We start from the raw sequence: 26091 nt of genomic DNA, 5'->3' as shown, positions 1-26091 counted from the left end.
ACAAAATATGGTTACAATTTGTATGTAGTTTGAAATTGGTCTTATCAAGCCATAAACTTTGTTCCAGTTCCATTATTATCTACAGTATGTACTAGAAATTGTATTGTATCATGTTTACTTTGTTAGTATACAACAAAACAATTAGTGTGTCCCAATTCCATACTACATATTAATTGTATACACTGAATGTTTGCTATACACTAATTGTCCTAATATACCGTTTTTGCAGTTAGTATGCAAAAAAAACAGCATAGTACTTTTCTGTTTTGTACAGGAAATTATACAGTAGTGTCCTGATGGACATCAATGCAACTGTGACTTTTCGAATACCACGGCCAATTAAACATTAACAAAGACAAAGCTAAATGTTCCCCCAAGGATGGAATACTTATTTCTTTGTTGTTTATTTCTTTGTTTTGTTTCCCAAAATCTTCCTGGAGCTGTTCACCAATTTGTTTTTAATGTTTTGCTACTGTGAGTAGCTTCTCTATGTTTTTTGTGCATTGCATTGTGGGGCAACAGTGTTCCTCAACACTACACTCAAACATTAAATGTTCTTTCTATTGATTTTTTTATTGTATATAATTTTCCAATATGGACACATTACATACTAAAATGTGCTTAGATTTAGTTTGTAGTATGAATGTGGTACAAAACAAAAGAAAATGTTGCAGTTCCCACTTGGTAGCAATGGAGGCCTTTCATTACAGGGCTTGTCTTTGCACTTGCAGCATCTTGGCCTGTACCTCCTTCACTATTATCTTTCATGTTCTCTCTTGGCGGTATGATAGACTGATGTGTGGTGAAAGAAGACATCTTAATGAGGGAGTTTTTGCTCAGTCTTTGACCCCTCTTTTACAGCATGCCCTTTAGATCACAGCATCAAACGTTGTGCTATCATATCTGATGGTGACTGTCTGAGATATATTAAGATGTCAAGTAGTGAAGTCAGACATGGGGCAACCACCTATAGGAAACATGACCACAGTAACCCAGAGAGGGAGAGCGGTGGAATTCCTGGCTCTGTTGCCCCTCGAAGCAGAGGAATGAAAAGAATGGGCCCCATTCACAAAGTTCAACTCAAGCGGCGCTCCTACACTAATAGAGATCGACATGAAGAAAGGCGACAAGTTGTTTTCACACACACTGGCTCTATTGTCCTCATTACTAAGGGGCATTATGCAGACAGTGTGCTCCTAAAATAGATTGAATTTGATGCGCTTGTTTTTCATAAGTGGAGACCACTGTGTCCTGATTGGAGTGTGTGTCCAATTAGTCTTTTGTTGCACATTGTTATTGTGAGAGTAAACTGGTGGGATTAATTCACCAGGCTGAATGGTTGACAAACATTTTAGGACAGACAGGAGGAGAACAGCAACTTTTTGCTGGTTGACAGTGTTTCTTTATTTTCTAATTGTTTTTAAGTCAAACACAGTTACCAGGGGCAACTCTGAGTGGAAAATGGAGATGGTCCTGGGTGTTACACAACGGTTACAACAACCCGACTCAAGAAAGAGACAGTTACAGACCAATTACCACATGGCTGGAAAAGAGGACAAAAGCAACTCATGATGTTCAGTCGATCGCTACTTCAAAAGAAAGAGCAAATGCTTAAAAATGGACAACTGTTTTTTTGTTGGCCCTTACATCTTAACAAGGACTGGGGGGCATTTCGAGGAAAGGAGATACTTTATGTACCATGCATGAAAAAGAAAAAGAAACACAAATAACAGCAAAACAAGAGTCTGCAGCAACCCTAGCAGCTCTGTGAGGCTGTACTCAGGTACAGCTGTGCTTTGAGCTAAATGCTAACTTCAGCATGCTACCGTACTCACAATCACAATGTTAACATGCTAACTAGTTTAGCAGGTAATGTTTACCATGTTCACCATTTAGTTGAGAGCGTGAGCATGCTAACACTTGCTTATTAGCACCACACACAAAGTACAGCTAAGGCTGATGGAAATTACATTATTTATTATGTTAATATCATGACCTTAACCAGGACAAGCACTTTAGAGAATGGACGGATGATTGGTTGGGGTTGTACGGAAGAGGATTAGGGCCAAATGTATTTGAGTTCTGAGTTTAAAGTCAAAATTCTGAGAAACAAGTCAGAATTCTGAGACTACATTTACATTGCTACATTCTGGTTTTTAAGCGGAGTTTTGAACCAAAAGCGATCTCCGTGCACCCAAGTGTTTTTAGCTACAGTAGAAGAAATAATCCCCGTTTAAACTATCACGCCCAAACCGCACATTTCATGAACATTCTTGTATACCGGCCATGCGCGTGCCGGGGTAAACAGGAAGCAGCATGTATACTCCACCCTTTGCTGGTAGATACCATGGTAATGTTAGTAGCTTAGTCTCTGAGAACGAGACGAGAAATTTCTCCAGTTTAGAGGCTCTGAAACGCCATATAAGTGTAAATGCGAGGTGTAAACATAGCAAAAGATATTTGTTTTTAAACCAAAACGTAGCAATGTAAAAAAAGTCAGAATTCTGAGAATAAGGTCAGATTTCTGACTATGAACTCAGAACTCAAAAACATTTTTCACATGTGGCCCTAATCCTCTTCCGTAGGGTTGGCATATTATCATAACAGCTATGTATGTTTTTCCAGTGTATGTGTTGGAGTCTGAAGCCAGGGGCATATGGCTCATATGTACTTGGTTTGAAGCAGTTAAAGCTAGACAAATAAACCACTTCATCACAAGCCCTAAGCAATCAGTTTTATTTGAACATGCCTTAAAGCTTTGTCCACAAAGTTGAATGCCAGTTGTTTAAACAAACACAGCAAAGACAAGACTAAGGAAGGGTAAATGATCAATGGTGCAGCTTCAATTGTACACCAGAAACATATTGAATCTATTGAATTAAAGTAAGAAATAAAAGCAAAATAGAGAGGCAGGCTTACCTCTCATCTTGTACCTCTATCACCCTCACTTTGAGTCTGGCAGCGGGTAAAGTAACGCATGCAAATAACGTATGTAAATATGTTATTTGTTTTCTTGTTCATTTAATGTAGCTGGATTATTTCTTTTGCAACTCAAGCAACTTTGTAGAACTCTTTTTTTCACAGTTCTTCATGTTTCAGTTTTTAGACAGGTCTGCCCCATGGGAATTTAAATTATCATTGGGAATGCTCCATGCAAACTCCATTACCAGATATGTATTACTTATTAAGAGATGTATATATTACACAAAAGTGCACTGCTAGAGATGAATATACAAGTATAAGCCTAGTATTTATATATTGTTCTCCATCTCTGCAAGTGGTAAAAAGGAATGGTGGTTTCTCAGAGGATTATCATGCAAGCTGTCTGTCAAAAGCTGCACTGCACTATGATCCTCGCAATCTCAGCCTCCCTTTGAGTGCAGGAACTTACAGAGAACTCTTTTAAGATATGTTTGAAAAAGCAAAGGCATAGACAAAATTCAAGTTCAAAATACCCCCCATTTGGCACTGTATGCACACACACACACACACACACACACACACACACACACACACACACACACACACACACACACACACACACACACCTCCTCACGAAGAGAGCTGGAGCGGCGTGACTCACACTGGTGTGAAAACACAGTGGAGAGGTGGGAGGATGACATCACAGCACCCTGCAGAAGAACAAGTGCATTGCAGTTGGACCTTGTGTAAGCATGCATATAAGGGCACGTACACACACACACACACACACACACACACACGGGCACACACACACACACACACACACACACACACACACACACACACACACACACCTATCTGTATATGAACACACACTCCTCCGCTGCCGCCTTTCATCGCACTAACCGCCCCCCCACATGTGTACACACTCATTGAACATTTCCTCAACAGAAATAACATTGGTTGTCCTGAGGAGACTCTGGAGTTGTTATGTTTTGGATTCCCAACTTCATGTGTGTGAATGGGAGGGGAAGAGGCGAGCCAATGGTTGGCCTGGATACGGAAACGCTATGATGGGATTTGGGGGCTGAGGTTGAAAAAAATAGATATTAGAAAAGAGAAGGTACCATCCAACTCAGATGTGAATCTCCACCAATCTCTTGCATGTCAGTATGTGTTCACCCCCAGCTGTTTGGGCCCAGCTCCAGTTTCTGGGATGATGGCACAAGTAGAAAGCATTCAAATGCCGAAACACGCACATGCTCAGTGTTTCAAATGCGATTGAAAGGAAGGAGGCAGGATTAAAGCTTGATCAGTGTGACAAGTTGCTGATGCAGTGATTCACCAACAAAAACATATTTCACCATGCTTCCAATAAGCCCCGTGTCTTCCTTGGCAGTGATTAAAAGTAGATGAATACATGCTTGAGTCATGCAAACATGGTTGCTTTTGACAAAACAATCTCAGCTCAAGTCAATTTCGTAGCCGTTCTGGAGCGTTTTAATCATAGGACATCTTCATTAGCTGATAGAAATTGCTTAGTTATCATAGAATTAGATGTTCGAAAGGCCATAAAACCAAAACCATGATTTTAGAGGATGCTCAAAAGCTCTTTTACTGTTGTTTTTTCGGAGGGCGATGTTTCTACAGCTCTTCCCACTTAGTTTGTTTTTCAGATATTGTTAAGGAGGATAGATGGAGGTGGTTCACGAGAACACAGGTAGCTTTTAAAAAGCACAGTGCAACCACAGGTGGCATCAGAAGATGGAGTACAAAATGATTCAATGTAAGATCTGGCTGTCCAAGAAACCTTCCACCTACACTGCTACATCTGAATGTGTGATTTAGAGTCTATTTTCTCCACTGATTTTCTGGCTCAATGTGAACATGTAGCTACAGCTCCATTTGGAATGGAGGCATTGGCGAGAATACTGGAAAGTGCAGAGCGGAGGGGAGGGTGTCTGGATCTGGCTTGGCAGGGTGCTACAGCAGTTAATTAAAGCTCCCGGGCTGGTATTTCAGGATTAGGAGTGGGTAGGTGGAGGGCCTCTGGTGGCCTTCGCATGAAGTTGTCAGCTAGTGGGTAATAGTGAGTGTGAACACTTGATTGTGCTGATTGTGACTCTAAATGTATTATGTGGTCGTCTCAGTTCATTCAGAGGTTAATTTCTTTGTTACAACTGGGCACTGAGCATTTTTGCCAGTTATACATTTGATTAATCTTGTGTTGAGATGTCATCTAGCTGGCCAGCAACTCATTGGCTACATATTCATTATACGAGTTTGTTATTATTTTATTATTAGTTATTTTTTGTTTTCCTGTGGTCACAGATAATGTTGTCATCTTGACACGATTATTCATCTTCACAAAAGATTGAAAGTGCAAAATGACCTGTAATTATTTTGTAACGATTGTGATGACTGAATTATTTGTCAAATCATGATCACTAGAAAACAATCTTATGAAGAGAGAATAAATTGATTACATGATTTTATGTGTACTGTGAAACATCATCTCTGCAGCCCTCTTCCGGTCTATAGAGCCTTTTTAGTCTCTTTTCTATCTCTTTTATTTGTTTTGACCTGCAAACTCCACTCTCATCGATCTTGTGTCCGGTAGCAGGCAGCTGTTCTCAGCAAAGAAACCCACAGGTAAACGGACAGTACACTGCCCGTCCACCAGACAAAATTAGCAACTTGCTAATGAAGAAAGCAAGCATCTCAAAGCTACTAAGATGCAGAGTTTATGGAGACCAAAAGCTAAAAAGGAATGCAGAAATTGAACGTACATTAGTCAGGTCGCCCAACACAACAACTAAATAAGGCAATCCTTTGTCAGAGTTAGGGATTTTTACAGATTGTTGTGAAGTTCTTCTGCCCCCAAGTGATCAAAAAGAAAACAACACTTTAAAGGTCTAGTAGAAGTTAGCATCAGCGCAGGACATACATAGAAAGGCAAAGTAAAACTGGAATTTTCTGTTTCTGTTTCAGAAGTAAGGAAACTTTTTCTTTTTTTTCCCCCAGAAGCGCGGGAACTTCGCGGGCTAAATGTAACCAGCTCGACAGAAGGGGCCAAACTAGTCCACATATAGCTGTAACAATAGCGGGATGGTAATGGACAAATTTAGTCAGTAACATGCTACTCCGCAGACTAGTAACATGCTAACATTCAAAGTGATTTCATGTGTGACTTACTGTGAATGTGCTTGCATTTAATGTTTGTCAAATAGACAGAAAAGTTCATTGTGCAACCTCAGTCTTAAAAAAACAATAATCATTAGTCTCCCTACACTCGAGGATACTTTTACAAAATGGATTTACAGTCACTTTAAATCAACTTCTCACAGGTATTTCTTCTTATTGTCTAGTCTGAGTGTTGCCAGCTGGCCAGGGGACCTCCATGTACACAGAACTATACAAATCAAAGCTTGTATGGTGTTTAGGTCAAGGGAATTCAGCTCTCTCTCTCTCTCTCTCTCTCTCTCTCTCTCTCTCTCTCTCTCTCTCAAGTGTGAACATAAATGGACTCTCCTCTTTGTTTTCTACCTGTACTTATCCGAGAGCTTGTCTGTCTTTCTCCTTCTTTCTCACTTTCCCACGCACAGATAGTGTTATCACCCTGACTCCCAAACATTCAGTCATTTACACTCACAACCGCTGACACACACACACACACACACACACACACACACACACACACACACACACACACACACACACACACACACACACACCATATGGCCGAATGTCAGACAGCTGCAAGACCTGGAGTAATGTGGTGTGGGATTGTGTTGCGGAAAATGATGATGATGATGATGATGATGGGCTTTTGCTCCCAACACTGAGCGCCCTCTTTGTGTACATATATGTGTGTGTACATGTGTGTGCGTGGGTGCTATGTGTCAGCGTGCAAGTTGACTTGTTATTCTGTACGTGTGTCTGTGTGTCACTCAGCCGTGTGAGAGCTACTGAGCTGTCATATCTGTCAACCAGACAACAGTTCCGCATGCATATTCATCATTATGCTAATTTCGCCCAAAGAGCTTTTAATGAGTTCACAACATTAACAACTCAGATGAGGTGATGAACAAAAACTTTGCAGCATTGTATTCCCGTAATTCTCACTGAGAAGACCCCATCACTGACGACTTATGACAAATTTATATTACTATCATTTTTCTGTGTACACTAAATTAATGTGTAAGGGATAGTAGGGTGCTAAAACTGTCACGCTTTAAAGTCGTTTAGGAATAAAGTAAACGTTATAGACTATTTAAAGTATTAAAGTTATTTCAATAAAAGTGACCACCAGATGGCAATTACATGATTCTGTGGTAACTAGCAGTTCTGTTTATTGTTGTAAATATTTCCTATGTAACACTGTAGGTGATTAATAATTCTCTCACCATGACACAATTTCTTATCACTCTAAAAGTGGGCTTGGATACAAAAAAAAAATAACAGAGTGAATCTGTCATCTAGTGGTCAAATTAGGAAGTAGCATAAACGTTTCCAAATATCCACTTTCTGTAAGTACAACGTTTGTGATTTGGCATACATTCGTCTGACATGATATTTATCCATAGGGTTGGGTGATGTGGTGATAAATACTATGAGCCAATACAAATTCCTCATCCTAATTAAATTTAGAAGTGTGTCTGTCACAACTGAAGAATTGCTTACTAGATCTTTATCATGCAGGGGCATTGTTTAAAAGATCTATCACAATTGTGTGTGACTCTTTGTTCGAGGTCAAACAGTGGACAAGAGGCCTGGCTTTGGACTGGAAACCATGTTTGAATAACATCTATACCATGCACAAAGAAATAGTCATACCATCATTGTGATTGAAGACTACCTTACCTTACCTCCATATTGACCACATCTGTATATCAGTATCTTAAAAATATTCTTATTAATATCCAGATATTGGTTTCAGCCATTACTCAGTCCTAATCTAATCTATTGTTTTCCTTATTATTGTGTTCACCACCACTACATGTACAAGGTATTACACTGAACAAATAGTGACATGTTGTCAGTCATCACGTCTTGTCCCCCTTTTTAAGGGGATGAATCCAGAATGAGATGCATACAGGAGAAATATGCATGTGCCTGGTTTCTTACATGAATGAATAAATCCTCCTGTAAATGTGCATGCCTACGGTAACTCATACCTTGACGTACCATTATTCGAAAATGTCAAATAACATCTGAAATATTTAGTTCCCTTCTGGCTTGCAACCACATCATATTTGTAATCCTAAATATCACCTGTTGCCTTCGTAAGCATGGTACATGCTGTACTTTCCTCAACAGCTGTAGTCATATTGTATACCATGATGTTTGAACACGTAGCTTTAGGAAGTTTAAATCATACATTAAATTGTGATTCATGATTTAATGTATAAATCAGGAGGATATACACAATAGGCCTTTACAGTCCACTGTTTTGTGTTTGTTTCTTTGCGTTGTAGCTATGATCATGTTCTCCTGTGACATTCAGTATTTGTTACTCTAACACAGTGCTACAGTACTGTATGTACTGTGTCTCCGTCTCATATCAAGGGATCCCCGGGTCTCAACATAACCAAGAAGATACGCTAGCACCGAGTCATATATCTGCAAGTATTTACTCATAAACATGTGACATCTGTTCTCCAAGAATAACATGTTGCATTTTACATGTTGCAGGTAACATATTTCCACAAATACAAGTTGAAGTAGTCTTAAAGAAAGAAAAAGTAGTTCTCGAAAACAACACATTGTGTATCTAGAGCTTAGTCCAGAACATCATTCAGTACAACATACTGCCATTACACACAATGCACAGATTAACAATTGTTTTGAGTAGCATTTAGTATTACTAAGTTGCAAAAAAATGTAGCCAAAGTTCGTCCGATGATGGGTCATTCGGTTTAAGTCTCAAACAGGCAACTCTGGTCAAATGCTATACTTGTCTTACGGTCAGTTGATTATTAACTTCATTGAAGTTGCAATAAAAGAAAGGAAAGAAGAGTGGATCGCATGCAAAACTCTCGCTTGTCCCGGTTTAGTCTGAGGGGATAAAAAAAGAAATGGCATCTCCACTGGACTCTGTACAAAACAGTGAGAAAAGGACAGAATGACCAAGACGTTATTATCATCACAGAGGGAATATTTCAGACCATCTAGAATATCACTGTGGACTTTTTTTTATACAGCCCTCTAATGGTAATACATTAAACCAATGGCGTATCCTCATGATTACTGATCTACAATGCTTTGAAAAACATGGTATGTACAATGCAATGGGCAGTTATCAAACCATCTATATAATATTTTCTGTTATAAACAAAGACTATAAAATGGAAAATGAGTTTTGCTACAGGGAAATAATTTTGCTCTCAATGTTTCCCTCAATTACCGACTTATACTGGTGTACTTGACTGTAAATTATCAGGATGTATGTGTGGTCAAGATGTATGTGTGGTAATATCAAACATGGATGATATTACAAGCTGCATAACGTTCTCTGGAGCCAACATTTGCATGAAAATAATAAAAAACAATGTAACGGCTGCATATATTTAGAATCCCATCGCATTAAAGGTAGTCATTGCAAGTGCAATTACAACCAAAAACAAACACATAAGAAAAGATAGTGAAATAGCATAATTTAACACTGAACACCTTTTCAGTGTGTGTGTGTGTGTGTGTGTGTGTGTGTGTGTGTGTGTGTGTGTGTGTGTGTGTGTGTGTGTGTGTGTGTGTGTGTGTGTGTGTGTGCTGTTTTCACAATGCATGTAGCACCCTCTTGTGGTCAGATTCCCACACTACATCTAATGCATTCAATGGTAGAAATGCTATGGGTTCAGGAGTGCTAAAATACCCACATAAAGGAAAACACTAAAGGGGTGGATGAAGGGCAAATGTAATCAATCACATTGTTGATTTGCAAGGCACCCAGCCCTCTAATCAATATCAGACACAGCGCTTAGGAAAAATAATATGAAATACAACATTGTGAAAGGTTTCAAGTCAGCGATGGACAATTCCAAGTTATTCCCTGTCCTCTACATCAGGACACTGTACAAAGTCTGTAAGAAAAGATGATTAAATCTTGTATTTTTGTGTTTAGTCTTTTCAACTGTATGTCAATTGCAGAATTTGTAGTGGACAGGGGTTTGCATTTGTTTATGTCAAAGACACACTGAACTGAGCAGGAATCAGTGCTTTAGACAATGAACATTCTGTCCCACTGAGTCAAACCTTGACATTTGGACCTTCAGTTGGTTAATCCACCACACACTTGGCACTGTGTGGCAAAATGTTTCCACCTTTGTCCATGAAACTGCTCTCAAATGGCTCATTAGCATTTTTGGCATTGCTCATGTGAATCAGAAGAACATAGCTGGTTTCAAAATTGCAACTCAGTGTTCCTCTTTGTTTCAACTAAGGACAAACGGAGAAACATGTTGCCCAGAGTGTGCAAAGTTTCTGGTGATAACAGACTATCTCATTGAAATTGTTTCTTTAACACCAGCAGCCTTTGCCTTGGTCGCCTGCCGCACCGTCACAGAGTCCTTCCTCTTCCTCCAGAGCAGCAAGATTAATCTCGTCATTATTGGACATTCGGAGAAGATCCAGGTCCTTTTTATTGGCTGCCAGCACCTGTTCAGCCAATCGTGTAAAAGTCTTGGAAGGAAAAACAGCCAGAGAGTTATGATGGTCTTGGTCTAGCACTGGTCTTGTAAACCAGGGGTCGTGAGTTCAATTCTCACTGGGGCCTGAGTCTTTTTAATTTCGTTACTCAAAATAGAATCATGCCTCTCTATGATCGTGATACTACTCTGTACACGGCCATTAAATTCAGTTCAGATCAACTTACCTCTGCTATGTTTTGGTTGGTGAAGGCACTTGTCTCAAAGAAGTCCATTCCATAAGCCTTGGCCAGCTGCAGGACAGATAATGATGACACATTTTATTTTCCTGAAAAAGTAGTCGTTTTGAATTCGGAGAACATTATTTCCTTTTACACAGGTGCAGTGTAATCTGCTGGCTGTCCGATTTTAATTGGAAAATGTGAAGCAATGTAAGGCAACAGGATAAGAAGCCTTAGTCAGTGTTTGTCTGAGGTCAGCTGGGTGCGTCAGGGCGGACTGAAACTACACTGATTCTATCTTCTTCTGGAAAGTTTCTATACCAGTATACCCACACCAAGCACAAAGAGTCCCACCTTTTGGTGAACTTGGAGCCAAAAACGTTTCTACCAGAACCTAAGAAGGAATATCAACTGTTGCTGAACTCTGAGCATTATTTCTTAGTGAACTGAAAATGAATCCAATAATTACAAGTTTTTGGGGAAGACGGGGTAAGAATAAGCATATTTGCTTTATTGCCAAGAGTAGATCGATACCCCTAAAGCTCACTAATTAACAAGTTGTGTCTAACAACAGTCAGGGGCAGTTACTTACCTGAGTTTTGTAAAAACTAAACAAAAGAAATGTGCAGATTAAACAAACAAGATATGACATGTTAATTAGTGAGCTTTAAGGGTGATGGAGGGCATCATTTTGAACTAGGGAAGCGGTTTCCTCCTGCTTCCAGTCTTAAGTAAGCTAAGCTAACTGCCCCCAGGCTTCAGTTACATAATTATTGCAGGCATGAAAGTGGTATCAGTCTTCTCAGCTAACAAAATAGGATTTTGTTGAACTTTAAGCCTAATTTCTTACAGAACCCAAACATAACTCAAAGAAAACCTGCATCATAGTAATGTGTTTTAGAACATTATTTTATAAGCCAAAGGTGTAATAATCCATTGTGAAATAGTTACAACACAGACCCACCTTGATACCTTGCTCTGTGGCCACCTGCCTCTTGTCCACATCATCTGACTTGTTCCCTACAAGGATCTTTTGGACCTTCTCAGGAGCGTACTGCAGCGGTTTGTTACGTGAATAAAAAGGAAACAAGTTATTTACATATAAGGAAGAGGTATAAATAACACATTAAAGAGATAGGAAGAGAGAGATTTCAAATGTCAAGAGAATACAGCGGGGAGAAAACACAGCGCTCAGGAAATGAGAACTAGATTAAAAGTAAGTGAGAAGCATGCCACGATCAATAGTGTTTATATTTCGGACGGACCCATAGAGGAAATTAGGTCTATCCTGACTTTATTAATAGAATAAAGTCATCTGGGAAACGACAGGGAGAAGCAGGGCAGATGAGATTGCTTTATGAAGACTCAAAGTCGATAGAAAAATGTGACTGCAAAAATGTTCTCCTTCCAATATCTTTGACTATAAATTTAAAAAATATGATGACAGGTATTTGAAAATGAAGATGGAACATGATTAAACAGAAAAGCAGCATCTGTCTGGCCAAAGCATTTGGTTTTTATCACACAATGTCAGACATCTGTTCTTTCTCAACCCGAGGCCTCTGCACAAAGTAAGTAGTCGTGTCAGTTTTGCCCTTTTCGGGAAAAAAAATTGCCTGTTGATCTTAAATCCCCAATCTCTGTGACTCACCTCATCCACATCACTGGCCCACTTCATGATGTGTTGGAAGGATCGCTCACTCGTGATATCATACACCAGGAAGATTCCCTGAGAAGAGAAATTAAAGCAGTATAACTCTTAAAGAGACAAACAAAAAAACAGATGAGAACCAGTGCATGCTTAAAAAATGTTCTGGACAATTTAATGCTCAAAAGCAGCATTTTAAAATCAATAGATTTGATAACATTAATATTATTCCTGTAGAGAAACCAGACCACCATTTGGAAAATTGGCAGCCTCTAGCAATAATTCATTTTAAATTGAAAGCCACTGTCTGGAACACAAAACAGAACAGGAACAGGACACAATTTCATTGCCAGTTTCTGGTAAATGGACAATTAAATCAACCATCCAGTTTAACCTCTTTAACAGCCAAAAGCAAAGACAAAATTCATATGCAAGAATGTCAGAGTAGTGGTGGTTGTGTTTGGCCATGGAGAGCTACATCCTTTAAAGATCCCTTTAAAAGCACCTAAATGGTTCATCATAGCGTGAGGTATGAGGCATTATCATCCTGTAGCTGTAACAAATTAAATTTCAGAGATACATTTGATTAAAATGTGTTATGCTACTCAGTAGTTATATTATTACCCCTATTTTCCACAGGGCGCGTCTGTGCTGCGTTTCGGAGGCGCCGCGGCCCACGTGAGCAATCGCGGCCATTCAAGTCAATGCTTGATATTCCACCATCCGCGTCACGGCGCGTCCCAGAAGCGTGCGTTAAGCAGCTCTCCGCCCCGCTCGCGATATTTCTTTTCCTACTATGGCCACGCCAAGACCCGCCCTTCAATAGCATTCACACACTACTATTGACCAGGCGTCCATGCTTACATGTACAGGTCCTATCCCCTGGCCAATCGGCTATGCTAACCAGTCCCTCCAGAAAAACGCGATTATGCGATCGCATAATTCAATGCATAATCAGCCAAAGTCTGCATATTTATGTGGGGGCCGCATTTTTTGAAATACGCCACACTTTCGCCGATTTCCGCGCAAAATATGCGGGGCTTGCATGATTTCAAAAAAGTCACATATATCTTAGCAGAAAGTTGAAAAATGTTGCGTTTACTTCACACAAGAGAAGCCATTTTCCCCTGTTGCCATGGGAACGTTATGAAGTGACGTAATTATGCGACGTGAACATCATCAAAAAGCTGCAAACCCCGCGATGAAGCCATGATGAAACCGCAGTTTTTGCAAGTTCCCACATAAATATCCCGCATATTCCATCGCATTTTTTAAGAAAACGTGCCGCATAATCAAGGATTTTTGCCCACAACAATCACAAAAAAACTCCGCATTTTTCTGGAAGGACTGACTAACCTTAACCACTCGAGGTCAATGCCTAACCGCAACCAATCGAGCTGCTATTGAAGGATGGGTCTTGGCGTGGCCATAGTAGGAAAATAATTTGGTGCCCGCTCCGCTAAAGATCCACACCAGGTCTATTTTCACGCGAGCCGCGGGCCGTTCGGACAGCCTGGCCAACGTGATATCATGACTTTGCGTAAGGTAATCGCAAGGTAATGTAAGTCAATGGAGGCCAAATGGCGTTGATAAACACGCTAAAAAGCGAGTATGCATCTTGATAACACGGCAACGATGGCATACGAATTGGCATGTCATACATACGCCACTTCATGAGATCATTCTGGCCTGGCAGGAAGTCAAACAGCAATGTATCCAGCTTAATAAACACGTGAAGTACAAAGAAGAGACAATATAATCTGTGAGTCGGGCTGGCAAGACGCTTCGCCTCGACGCTACCGGTGTGGTAGCCGTAAACGGTGCGGTAAACCGAAATGCAGCAAAGACGCCGAGTGAAAAATCGGAGTTAGATGAATGTGTATAAAATCACTTGCAGCAGCAGAGTAAATGGAGGAGAGTTGAGGTCAACTACCTGCGCTCGTCTGTAGTACTGCTTAGTGATGGTCTGGTATCTTTCTTGGCCTGCAGTGTCCCTGGAAAGAAAACAAGCATATATGAACATGAAAATACACAGATACATTTGTGAGATTATAATATGAAAACACGAGTAGTAGCAGTAGCCAGGATTTAATAGAAAGACTATAATACCTACATGCAAATATGTATTATTCTTGTCATTGTCCAATGTAAACAATGTACCTAAAATATAAACTGTTCATGAAATAGGGAAAAAGTGTTGTTTTAAGCTGGGTTGTTCAGCCATGATAGGAGCGGGGCCCAGACCGAAATATCTACCTATTGGATGGATTACTGTGACATATGCTACATATATTCAAGGTCCCTATTATAAAAGCCTAATTACTTTGATGACCCCTGTACTTTTTATCTAACACCGCCATCAGGTCAAATTTAAATGTGTCCAATGCTTTGGTTCATGACCAAAAACCTGCCAAACTAATGACATTCCCATCGGCCTCAGCTGTACTTTGTGTTTTAGTTTGGATTAGCAAATGTAAGCACGCTAACAGGCTAAACTAAAATGGTAAACCTGGTAAAATCTTACCTGCTAAACATTGATATGTAAGCATTGTCAGTGTGAGCATGTTAGCTCAATATCACCAAGAATTCCTCCTGCGTGAAAATACTATTATTTAATTGGCCTAAAAGTAGTCAAATGTAAACATATTGAGTCTAAAACTACTTGGATCAGTTTACAAAATACTATCAATGTGCAAGTTTGTCATTGTAAAACTTGAAATTGCTCCAGGTTGCAAAAACTCACAGAATAAAAAACAAAAGACAAGACCTAAGTGTCATGCCCTGAACATGATCAATTATACAACCATACAAGGGTGTAACTTTGGTTTGAAAAGTGTGGGGGGGAGACACAAAACACGGGGTCTGGGGGTCCTCCACCAAAGCTTTTTTTTAGATTTGAATCCCATTTCCTGCATTTCTACATACATTTATAGGGACTATGGTGATACAAAATCCAGGAAATAATTCAGTTGATCATAATGATAAACTCTTCTAGAAAGAATAGTACTAAACCATGTAAAAGAAAAGATGTCTTACTTTCTTGATCGTTTAAAGCTATAGTGTGTAGTTTCTGTCTCCCCCATGAGGAATTCTAAGTAATGACAACAAAACTGTCGGCGCGTCCACATGATACAAGCCTTCCTTGATCACCCCCACCGCCCCCCCTCCTCCACACAGTTGCTAAAAGCCAAGGAGGACACGGAGGATTTAAAAAATATATATGACGGGAGACACAAACGGGATTTTGAAAAGTGTGTGTGGGGGGGACTCACGTTCTAGCAACCATAAGATAGTGACAGCATATTCACAAATGAAAAAATATCCCCTTTATCAGAACTACTGTTGTGTAATATCTAATAACTTTTTGTTAATCTCCTGCACAGGGCCTTCCAGCATGCTGCCCCATGCCACTGTCTTACCATATCTGTATCCGTACTTTGATACCATCTATTACTAGTGTCTTCATTTTGAAGTCGACTCCTGTAAGAGACAAAAGATACGGTTAGGAAATATTGCATTCACAGAGGAGCTCTAAATGTATTTGATATTCCTCTAAACCTGTGAATGCAGGGCTTGGACTTAGAGTTTTGAATCTTCTCAGAGACTTTTGCACTTTCCACCCAATAATTGACTGAAATCAATTAACCCGGCATGTCTTTTACAGAATGAGGTTCACCAGTATCTGCTGCAGCTTTGTAACATCATAGAGAGCATTAACACAACCAGAGCCAAATAATTCCCGTATAATAAGCCTGTTAGAAGATTGGACTAATGATCCAGCGAGCCGAGTCCTCGTTTAGTTCAGTCCACTGCATCAATCACACTGGAGGTGAAATAAGGGAGAAGGGCAAAACGGTTAGCTGAGCGGTGCGTAACAGCACAGAGGATGAGATGAGAGAAAGAGGCAGAGCTGAGATGGGGAGGGGGCCACCCACGCTTCAGTTATCTATGATTTCAGACGGCTAACTGTGGTAATGTTTATAGACAGAAAATCACAGACGGGGCCAATTTTTTTAATTTCTATTAAGACTCACCCTGAGCTCATTTTTTTGAAAGCCAGAATAGATAATGATATACTTGAAGATAGGTTGCTGATAGTTGATATTTTGTGCTGATGTTAAGTATTTTTTTTATGCTTTTATAACAAAAAGTAAATCTGTGTATTGATTACTTCCCCAGAAATGTTGCATTTTGTCAGAGCGGAAAAAGACCATTGAACATTTTAAGTCTCTATCCAGGATACAACATCGTACTACCAAGTTTTCAGGATTTTAGAGTCCAATTTTCTGAGCATTTCAAAAATATTAATTTAACTCCTTAATTACATTTAGTAAATTTCATTGCCTTAAATCATAGCCTAAATGTTGTTTCATGTCTTCTCCCAGGTGCGTAACCCTGGTGGAGAATAATACATCTAAACTTTAGGTGCCACTAAACATTTAAATGTATTTAGTCTAATAAAAATATCAGAATCAGCCTTTAAATCCTCAGCATGTGTAAAGCATATACAACAGTAGAATATATACTTGTCTTTATTCACAAAAATATTGCAGAGGACTGCAGATGCGTTAGCTGCACAGGACCAGGGGCGCCCAAACCACAATCTCTGTTTAAAGTGACTTATTTACATATGTTGTTAAAAAAAAAAAAAAAATCAAAGAGCTCAGTACTTTAGCTTAGCCTACATCAAAATTAGGGAACCTTTATCACAGGTTTCGTTACATAATTTCCTACAATATACTGTATATTATCCCATAGTTTGAGTATATGTGGGAAGAGTTTGGGCAGCCTATCTTTATCTAGCATGAAGAAAATACTGAAGTTCAGCTGGGGTTTTCAACCAACAGCAGCACTTTCAACTCTAACGTTCGTTTACTTTCACTGAAAAGTTTAAAATTGTTATTAACTTGCAAAGTGCCATTAGCCTGGTTGACACCAGACCCTTCTCAGTTGTAACTGAGAGTGGGTCTAGGGAAGGTTTATTCACAGCCCATTTCCAAAGGGGCGTCACTAATGGACGCTGCTCAAATGCCTCTGGGCGCAATTGGACAGTCCTTCAACCAATCAGACCAAAGATCCGGGTGACGTAGCAGCGACAGCGGCATCAACGGGTCGCTGCGCTTTGGTGGCCGTCATGTTGAATGTAAACAAAAAGCTGCTCGCCGTCACTGCGCTATCATCATCGTGTTAAGCCCGCCTCAACGGTTGTGATTGGTGCCTCGATTTGGAAAAATTGGTAATGGGCTTGAATGGGCTCTTGGCCAGATCGACTTGCAGAGCAAATCTCAAATTTGCTGGAAGTTCGTCAGGCTTTTCCCAGGCTAAAGTGCCATTAAAATGATGGGAAAGCAACACTGCTCTGTCTGTGGCATGTGGTAGGGAGGGGGCCTTTAACATTTCTTTGCCCATTGCATTATAATCTGTCTATGCCGATGACATGACGTCATTGTCCCAAATGGTAGCCACTACCAACAATAATAACAAACAATGGACATAATAAACATGAACATCTTGTATAGAATCTGATCATCACCATTTAACTATATCAGTTTAGCCATTAACTCTGCCTCTACTGAATTATTTATGTCTCCTCAGACTGATGCATCCAAGTCAATGACAAGCGAACCCACAGGCTTCTATAGACCACACTAATCCCTGAGAAATCAATTAACAGTTCATCCCAATTAACCTGACACTCAGCACCTGTGTGTCACAGCCGGCATCACACTCTGAGAAAGAGCTACTGAGTCCAATCGATTCACATAACTGGAAGAACTGTTGTTTGTGGTTTTTATAGCTGCATTTCTGCAACGTTTGTGTTCTAAGAGATTGACATAAAGAAACAGCTGACAGGTGTACCCTAGCCGACCTGGCTGATGGACTGTGTGTTTGTTTAAAACAAGCTGGAGTTGAGGGAAGACTCCGCGGAGGCTGGAGCTCACTGACTCGACAGTGTAAGGCCTCATTTAAGTCGTGATAGGGCCTTTGCCTTTGACTAGAGAGCATTCAGACTAAATGAAAGGTCAGCATAACAATCAGTGGCTAGCTTTGCCTGAGGCTTGAGAGGAGAGAGGAAATAATAAAAGAAAAGGTTGTCTTCCTGCGTCATTTTCCAGCTGTATTAGCACTGTATAAAGCTCCAGTCAGCAGTCATCCACGCAAACAGCAATGATTTAAATATGAAATGCAGACACGGACTAATGGATTCTCCAGCTGTACAGTGGGTGTCTACAGCAAGGGGCTGAAATCTGGAAACTTAAAAAATAAATCAAAATGACTACACAGGCAAGTTAAAATCAGCAGTGAGTGTCTCAAACATTAGTACATTTTCAGTTTTATTTACAAAAGACGCCCACACTGTCTGCTTCCTGCTGTTAAACAAATAAATTACATGGGCACCCATCTGTTTGCTGTGTATTGTTCTATAACAGCCGACCAAAATGAGGCTGTTTTATAGAACCAGGTGCACTTCTAACCATAGTGCAAACAATGAATGACCCAACCGCTGTTGTGGAGGTATAAATAAAATGTGTCTCTTTATTAAAGGTTTGATATTCAAATTGTTGTGTGTGTTTTCTACCCTACAGCAAAAGTCACTTGCTGCAAAATTGTTCAGTTTGCATGAGAAGTTGTGTAGAAAGTCCTGAATGTTACTGTTACAGGAGAGATTAGAGGTGCATGCATTTGCTCTGCAGCCAGAAATGTTGCATTCAAGAGCAGCCTTCAGGGTTATGGTGCCAGTGCCACTCTCTGGAATCAGTTAGATGGGTTTGCAAGGGAACAAACAAGACTACGGGCTTTTAAATGTAACTAAATGTGACTCAACAGTGAACTTCCCAATTGACTTAACTTTCACTGCAAACCAAACCTTAACGCCTTACACTGACTGAAGGCCTCAGCATCTGCCAAGTTTTTAGACTAATTCGGCTGTCATGGCTTCAGAAAATGTTAAATCACGAAGACCGCCTTGAAAAAAAAAAAAAAATCATTCTACGGACTTGCCTCTTCTCTTCAGAGAATCAATGGAGACAAGCACAATGTGCAGGGAGAGACAGCAGTTAATTTAACATGGCAGCCTTTCACAATCAGCAGTGTGAAAGCCATGTAAAAACTAATGGGTACACTCCCAAAATTGACTTGACCAATTACCAGGATGACTGTGTTCGACTATGCAAGACGGATTAGGCTGTGACACGTGTCAGCGGCGACAGGCTCACTAATGGATAGACGAATGGATGCTCTGGCACTGACACAAATTTACTGGGGAATGGGTCATCCGTGACTATCATTACGAGCAGAGGACAGCCAACAACTGTCAACATTTTCTGCCTTCGGGGCACAGCAGGACAAAAGCACATTAGCTGCAAAGTAGTTATCAATCTGTACTTAACAATTAAGTTTTGTATTGACCTCCCGTATGAAATGAAACATTTATAATGACTCACAGTCATATTCAGCTTATTTCATACCAGACTAGTGTTACACAGCATTTACATTTAGATCAGGATTTAAGTAAAACACATAACTGAATGTGGGGGGGGGGTTTAACCAAGAAATTCAGAAAAAAAGGATATTTGAGGCTATGTGTGTTTATGTTAAAGGGAGACTCATCAAAATCAGTTTACAGTTCGAGGGAGTACTACTGCATAATGTGAAAAAAAGTTATGTGAAGCCTTTTGTGGCTCCAGAGGGAGCTGTGTGAAGTCTGATGTCACTTGAGAAGACAAGTTTGAAAAAGAAAAAAAAAAATCTGTGGGTGTGGAGTTCGAAATGCGCAAGCCTGCCAGACACTGTTGCTCCGCCCGGCGCTTAGCGCCGCCCATGACGATTGTGATTGGTTCAAAGAAATGCCAATAAACCAGAGCAGGTTTTCTCCCATCCCGAATGCTGTGGACTAGCCAGACCCTCCTCCGCAGCGCTGGGGAGGAGGGTCTGGCAAAGAGAGACTAGTCAGGCTACAACTATAACTTCCATAGCAGAGATGTAAGACCACACTTTTTCCTGCCAGGAGGAAGTAAAGGCTATGACAGCACCACTGATTTCTTTAATATCTCTTCATGAGATCTGTGGTGGCTTTGACCCAATGCCCGGCCCGTCACAATAATGAGCTCATCAAGCAGCGGCCGGCTGAGTGTTTGACCAGGCCGTGACCATAACACCACTGGGATCACCACCAGGAGGACAGCTGCTTATTGAGCTATGATATAGGCCAAGGGCTGGGCTCATTCTTTATAGATATTGTGACAGCCAGGAGGTAGCGGTGAGGAAGATTAAACTCAGCAGTGTGACTGAATAGCATTAATAAATCTTCTCTGCAGCTGCTCTTTTTGCCAGAGAAATGTGCACTCTCAGGCCCAGATGGAAGTCTTATGAGGAACAGAGGGTCTTAAAATAAAATGCGATACCTGGTTGAGTGAAGGTGTATTAGTCCTTCAGGTAAGATCAGGACAGAATTCTGGATTTTTTTTACTGATATTTAAAAGGGAGTAAAAGTTGGAGTTTTTATTTTATAATGAGCTCTAACCAGGGGGAAAAAAAGAGTCATATCCTTTTGTTGATCCTATAGCCAGGTGTGCTATTTATTGTTATCTATATTTCTGAGTTGCTGATGTATCGTCAAGAAGCCTTGGTGGATCAACAATGCTGGATTTGAATGCAGGTCTCGCTCTGTGGTTTTGACTATCTTTCTTATGTGTGGGAAACTCTTTAATAGTCTGAATACAAGCCCAGACTGTACTTTATACATTTTGAAGGATTACAGAAATATCGGACAAGACCGCAGGGTTAAAATATACAGTATATCTGCTGTCTAGACTGTTTACTATATCTATGTAAATGTTTCCTTTTGGCCTGTCGGAGCATGCCAAAAAAACAAAATGCCATCGGGCACAATACAAGTTCCATAAAGAAAAGCTTTCCTGAGTTTGGTGTGGAAGAACTTGCCTGGCCTACATAGAACCCTGACCTCAAGACGATCCAACACCTCTAAGATGAACCAAGTTCTTGAGGCTGCAAGGAAACAAATCCCTGCAAACCAGAATCTTGTGTAAAGCGCTAACAGAAAAAGGCTTGTTACAGCAGCACCTTAATGTCAATGGTTTTGGACATCAATCACATAGGAGTAATGCATGTCCACATACGGTATCTGCGTCTATTCATCACACTGTTTGCTGGGAGCCCTGTATATAATTGCCTTGTGTTTTTTATATGGATAACTTCAGGAGATGCTAATATTTATATAGAACTTGATGTGCTTTGTTGAATACATCCTTCTGTAGGTGAGAGGTCCCAGCAGTTTGTTTCTTTTATAGATAATAAAGAGCAAAAACCGTGTGTGGACTGTAACAGAAACTGATGAATTATGGAGCTACCCATGAGGGGGGAATGGGAGAGAATTTATATCCCTCTGCCTCTGTCACCATGAAGGTTGGGAAATTATGTATTGATCCTCCACAGGAGAGCACTGCTGGTGGTCACTCTTGATCTCTCTGTCTCTTTGGACTTTTATGGGCTTGTTTAGTCTGAGGAGAGGCGTTTGAATCATTTCATGCCCATGAAAAACCTCCCAGCATGGCTTATAGACACGGTCTATTTCCCCCAACTATTCAGTCCAATATAAATATCTGAAGTCCACCGCCTGCACTGACAAAAGAGCCTGAGTTCTAAGCATCCAGCTGTGGTTGTGAACACTTGGTACAGACAACAAAAGCACAGAAAGATCACTACATGCAGACACGCTGGACCTTTCTTGTAAAAGACATCAGAAGGGCTTGCAATTATATGAACATTACACTACAGGGAGGAAGTGTCCTGTAGAGCGCTATAGGTGCAGGACTTAAAATAGCATATTCTGCAGGATTAGTAAGCCTTGTGAGCATATATATCAATACTGGTTATAGCAGGTAAAACAACATAAGCCTTTAAAGCGAAGTGTATTGAGAACGCTTGAGTTTGAGCATAATGCTGTGGATGTGGGGTGTTTGCAGAAGTTCACTGAGAGCTCAAACATCATTAAGGCTTCCAACACACCAGTGGTCCATTTTTTTTTAAAAATAAATTATATGTTAAAATGAACAATTAATAGTGGAATTTTCTCTCTATCTTTTCTGTTCAATCTTTTCAGGCATCATCTGTCTGCAAATGCCCCCCTGACTACCAGCTTCATGATTTATTGTATAGACCTTATACATAGTCTCTATCTTTTCAACTAAAAGTCAATATCCATCACAACTAGGAGGAACATTTCCTGGCATTACCTTCACATTTAAGCCACTTGGATGTTTGTATTTTGTCTTATATTATGGCCAATTACTGCAAGCAAAGTCACAACGTATACCACAAACTAAGAAAAGGAACAAACTGGGAGAAAATATCTCTATCTGAACACACGCCCAAACGGCAGCACAGTTGCCACAGAAGAAGAAATAAGAGAAAGAAACGCAGCATGCGCAGGAATGAACACTGTGTGCATCCTTATTTCCCTTACCTCAAAGTGAAGCATGGAAATGCGCCTGTCATGCTCTGCACTCTAAATCATATTGAGGTACATATACTGCACAGTCTATATTACCTAAAGAGGCTGGTTCAGTTTTGTTGAGTCAATTGTCATCAGGGATGTGGCAGATCCATGACCAAAGGTATGAAGAGATACTGCTAGTTTGCTCTAGATACCCTGAATTAAAAGACGAAGGAGCTGGATTTGTTTTCCTTGTTATGGGGGATTAATCATTTGGTCTATGCAACATCAGAAAATGATCAAACATGCCCGCAAAAACTTACAGATTCTAAGCTGATGCCTTGAAATTGCTATTTTTGTCCAAAAACCGAAGGATATTCAGTTTACTGTGATTGATGAGAGGCTTGCAAACCAACTTAATCAATTAACCAATTAATCTAAATAGTTGCTGATGAAGTTTCTGTCAATCAACTCTAGGGAATGGAGACTGTCAGGGATTCCTCAAAAATGTCTTTAACAAACATCACACCAGGGCCTTCATTTTGTAAGCTGTGTCTTCTTATAATAAGTACAGTGAAACCTCTGCACATGACGGTAGGTTACTTGGTTGCACTGGCAGTGCCAAGTGCTGATAGTTGATAAACTCATCTGCATGGCTGCCAAGTGTTGGATCTTGCCCCTCAGAGCTTCCTCCAGCCAATGCAATTACGCTGATTTCATAGTTAACACTCTTCATTCCACGTGAATACTCTCTAATACCATAAATAAACCTAAACAAAGTATAATCTAATCAAATCTAATTTGTGGAATTTGAATAGAAAATGCATTGGCCACAAAGAGAGGATTATGCGCAAATCAACAGAAACCGCTGAAAAGACCATGCAAACGAATCTGACTGTTAATTAACGCAAATGATGAATAACATGAACCCCTGGTGGCGGTGCAGAGTCTTACCGATGGTGGAGATGTGAGACGGGTGAAATTCGTTGTCCGTGAATCTGCATAACAAACATGTTTTCCCAACCCCAGAATCTCCGAGGAGCAGGAGTCGGAAGAGCACATCGTACTGCTTAGCCATAGTGTTGGGTAGTGTTCAATTAAAAAAAATCCCCAGTCAGCTAACTCAGCGATGAATGACCGATCCCTCCCCACCTGCATTCCATGTCTGCTCAAATGGTCAACATGGGGCTTTGGCTATGCTTCTTTTTGTTCACTGACGCTGGGTCTGTCGGTGGGTGACAAAACAGGGATGCTCCAGCTTCCCAGGCAGCCTCCAGCTTCCAGTGGGCGCGGTGGACCATTGTAAGGCAAGCCTCAATGAGAAAAGGCCATTTCCGGTGGTACTTTCCAACATAAAAGCCTTCGGTAGCCTAATTGAGAACACGATTTACGTGCTACAAAGATGATTACATGTTTTGTTAGCAAATGTCGATTGCCATTTTTTTTTCAAGATATTATTATCATTATAATATTAAACCTGTGAACGTTTTACTGTATTTGGAGGTTTTAAAAGTGTGAGAAAATCATGCACATAACCACATCTTTTCGGTATATAGGGGCTTATGTTATTTGCATCTGTGGATTAAATGCATGCCTAATTGGTAATTTACTTGTCTGCCAGTATAGACGTTAAAGGGTAGGCTACTTTATTCATTAATATGATGACTCGACTATGCCTCTTTTCTCATATGTATGATAGTTTATAAAGCTGCTATACATCTGCTTATTGTAGCCTACATATCATCTGCTTTTTACAGAATGCTTAATAGTGTCTGTACTTTATTGAAATTGTTCTCCTAACATGACCAGGTCAAACTACTAGTGGGATTTATTTAGTAAAAAGCACAATACAAGCACAATATATAAACTTAGCACAACAAGTAAGGACATTTGTGTTTGGTAGATTATTTCTCTGTGGTAACAATGCTTTTTAGCAATAAATCTTATACCATTGGAAAGCCTGTTTCAAATGGTGCCCCATTTGTAAGGAACATGCATTTGTGGGATGAGCAGCAACGCTGAGTATGTGGGTTGCGCCCATGAAAAATTTGCCAAATCTTCTCTGCCAATGCCAAACAGCTTATTCTGCCATTGACTCGTTTGGTGTTTGGTGGATTGAATGATTGAAGTTTGAAGAAACAAGACATATTGGCAATTTAACAATTTATTCATTTCACAAACAGGAGCCTCAGTAGCGTGTGGAAGAACCATACACAGCCACAACAGCCTGGCACCTCCTCCTCATGCTGGTCACCAGCCTGGTCACACACTGCTGTGTGATGGCATCCCATTCTTCAACCAGCATTTGTCGCAAGTCAGCCAACGTGGTTGTGTTGGTCACTCTGGCACGAACAGCACGCCCAAGCTGATCCCACAAGTTTTCAATGGGGTTGAGGTCAGGACTGATGGCAGGCCATTCCATCCTCTCCACTCCCACATTCTGGAGGTAGTCTCTGATAAACCCCGCCCTGTGGGGACAAGCTTTGTCATCTTGGAGGATAGAGTTTGGTCCCAGACTGTGGAGATATGGGATTGCCACTGGTTGCAGAATAAGGCACCTGATTGTCAGCACCTGGGGGTACCAGAAGTTCAAAACAAGAGTCAATAGCAACAGCAAAGAAAAGCTATTTGGCATTGTCAGAGATGATTTGGCACATTTTTCATGGGCGCAACCCACATACTCAGCTCTGCTGCTCATCCCACAAATGCATGTTCCTTACAAATGGGGCACAATTTGAAAGGGAACTAAACAGGCTTTCCAAGGGTATACAATTTATTGCCAAAAAGCATTGTTACCACAGAGAAATAATCTACCGAACACAAATTTCCTTATTTTTTGTGCTAAGTTTAGTAGCATAACAAATGCCTTGAAATTAAAATTAAATTAAAAATATGTATTGATGTGAAAGTTTTTTTTCCCTCCATAACAAGTTTTGAGGGTTTATTTTGAAGGCAACTTCCGGTACTTTTTTGTTTTGTTTGTATCTGACTTAATGCAGACCAAGGGCAGAAATAACGCGCGAGCGGTGGCATTGCTTCTTTCGACGTCAGTGGCATACCATCAATGAAAGAATATACAGTAAATAAAACAGGGACATAGTCATTTACTCACTCGTTAATACATATTTAATCAGAAAACTCACGCCAAACACTTTTACAAGAGGCTGTGTGTGTTTGTGTGCCGTTTTTTGCACTACGGTG

General features: G+C 40.3%; 1 protein-coding gene and 1 long non-coding RNA gene across 2 annotated transcripts; both read right to left on the bottom strand.

The window, feature by feature from the left end:
- Positions 1-8605: 8605 nt before the first annotated feature.
- Positions 8606-24108, bottom strand: rab15 (RAB15, member RAS oncogene family). The gene is made up of 7 exons (XM_078274818.1): positions 23845-24108; positions 15854-15914; positions 14368-14428; positions 12438-12515; positions 11751-11840; positions 10793-10858; positions 8606-10599 (listed from the first exon to the last, which is right to left on the bottom strand). Exons 1-7 carry the CDS (start codon positions 23966-23968, stop codon positions 10438-10440), a joined length of 642 nt encoding a protein of 213 aa, XP_078130944.1. The 5' UTR covers positions 23969-24108; the 3' UTR covers positions 8606-10437.
- A 930-nt stretch (positions 24109-25038) lies between these two features.
- On the bottom strand, positions 25039-26089 carry LOC144533541 (uncharacterized). The gene is made up of 2 exons (XR_013503444.1): positions 26003-26089; positions 25039-25462 (listed from the first exon to the last, which is right to left on the bottom strand). It is a non-coding gene; the product is annotated as an uncharacterized LOC144533541 (long non-coding RNA).
- Positions 26090-26091: the final 2 nt, after the last annotated feature.

The sequence above is a fragment of the Sander vitreus genome, chromosome 18 (genome assembly GCF_031162955.1).
Source record: "Sander vitreus isolate 19-12246 chromosome 18, sanVit1, whole genome shotgun sequence".
NCBI lineage: Eukaryota > Metazoa > Chordata > Actinopteri > Perciformes > Percidae > Sander > Sander vitreus.
This window is presented reverse-complemented; position numbering and strand designations above follow the sequence as displayed.

What these genes read in the sequence shown, in the direction of transcription:
- rab15 (XM_078274818.1), bottom strand. Translation starts at nt 23,968, where the DNA reads ATGGCTAAGCAGTACGATGTGCTCTTCCGACTCCTGCTCCTCGGAGAT. An exon ending in AGTACTACAGACGAGCGCAG is followed by an intron (nt 12,516 to 14,367) that starts GTAGTTGACCTC and finishes TTCTCTTCTCAG; the next exon opens with GGAATCTTCCTGGTGTATGA. An exon ending in CCAACCAAAACATAGCAGAG is followed by an intron (nt 10,600 to 10,792) that starts GTAAGTTGATCT and finishes TTTCCTTCCAAG; the next exon opens with ACTTTTACACGATTGGCTGA.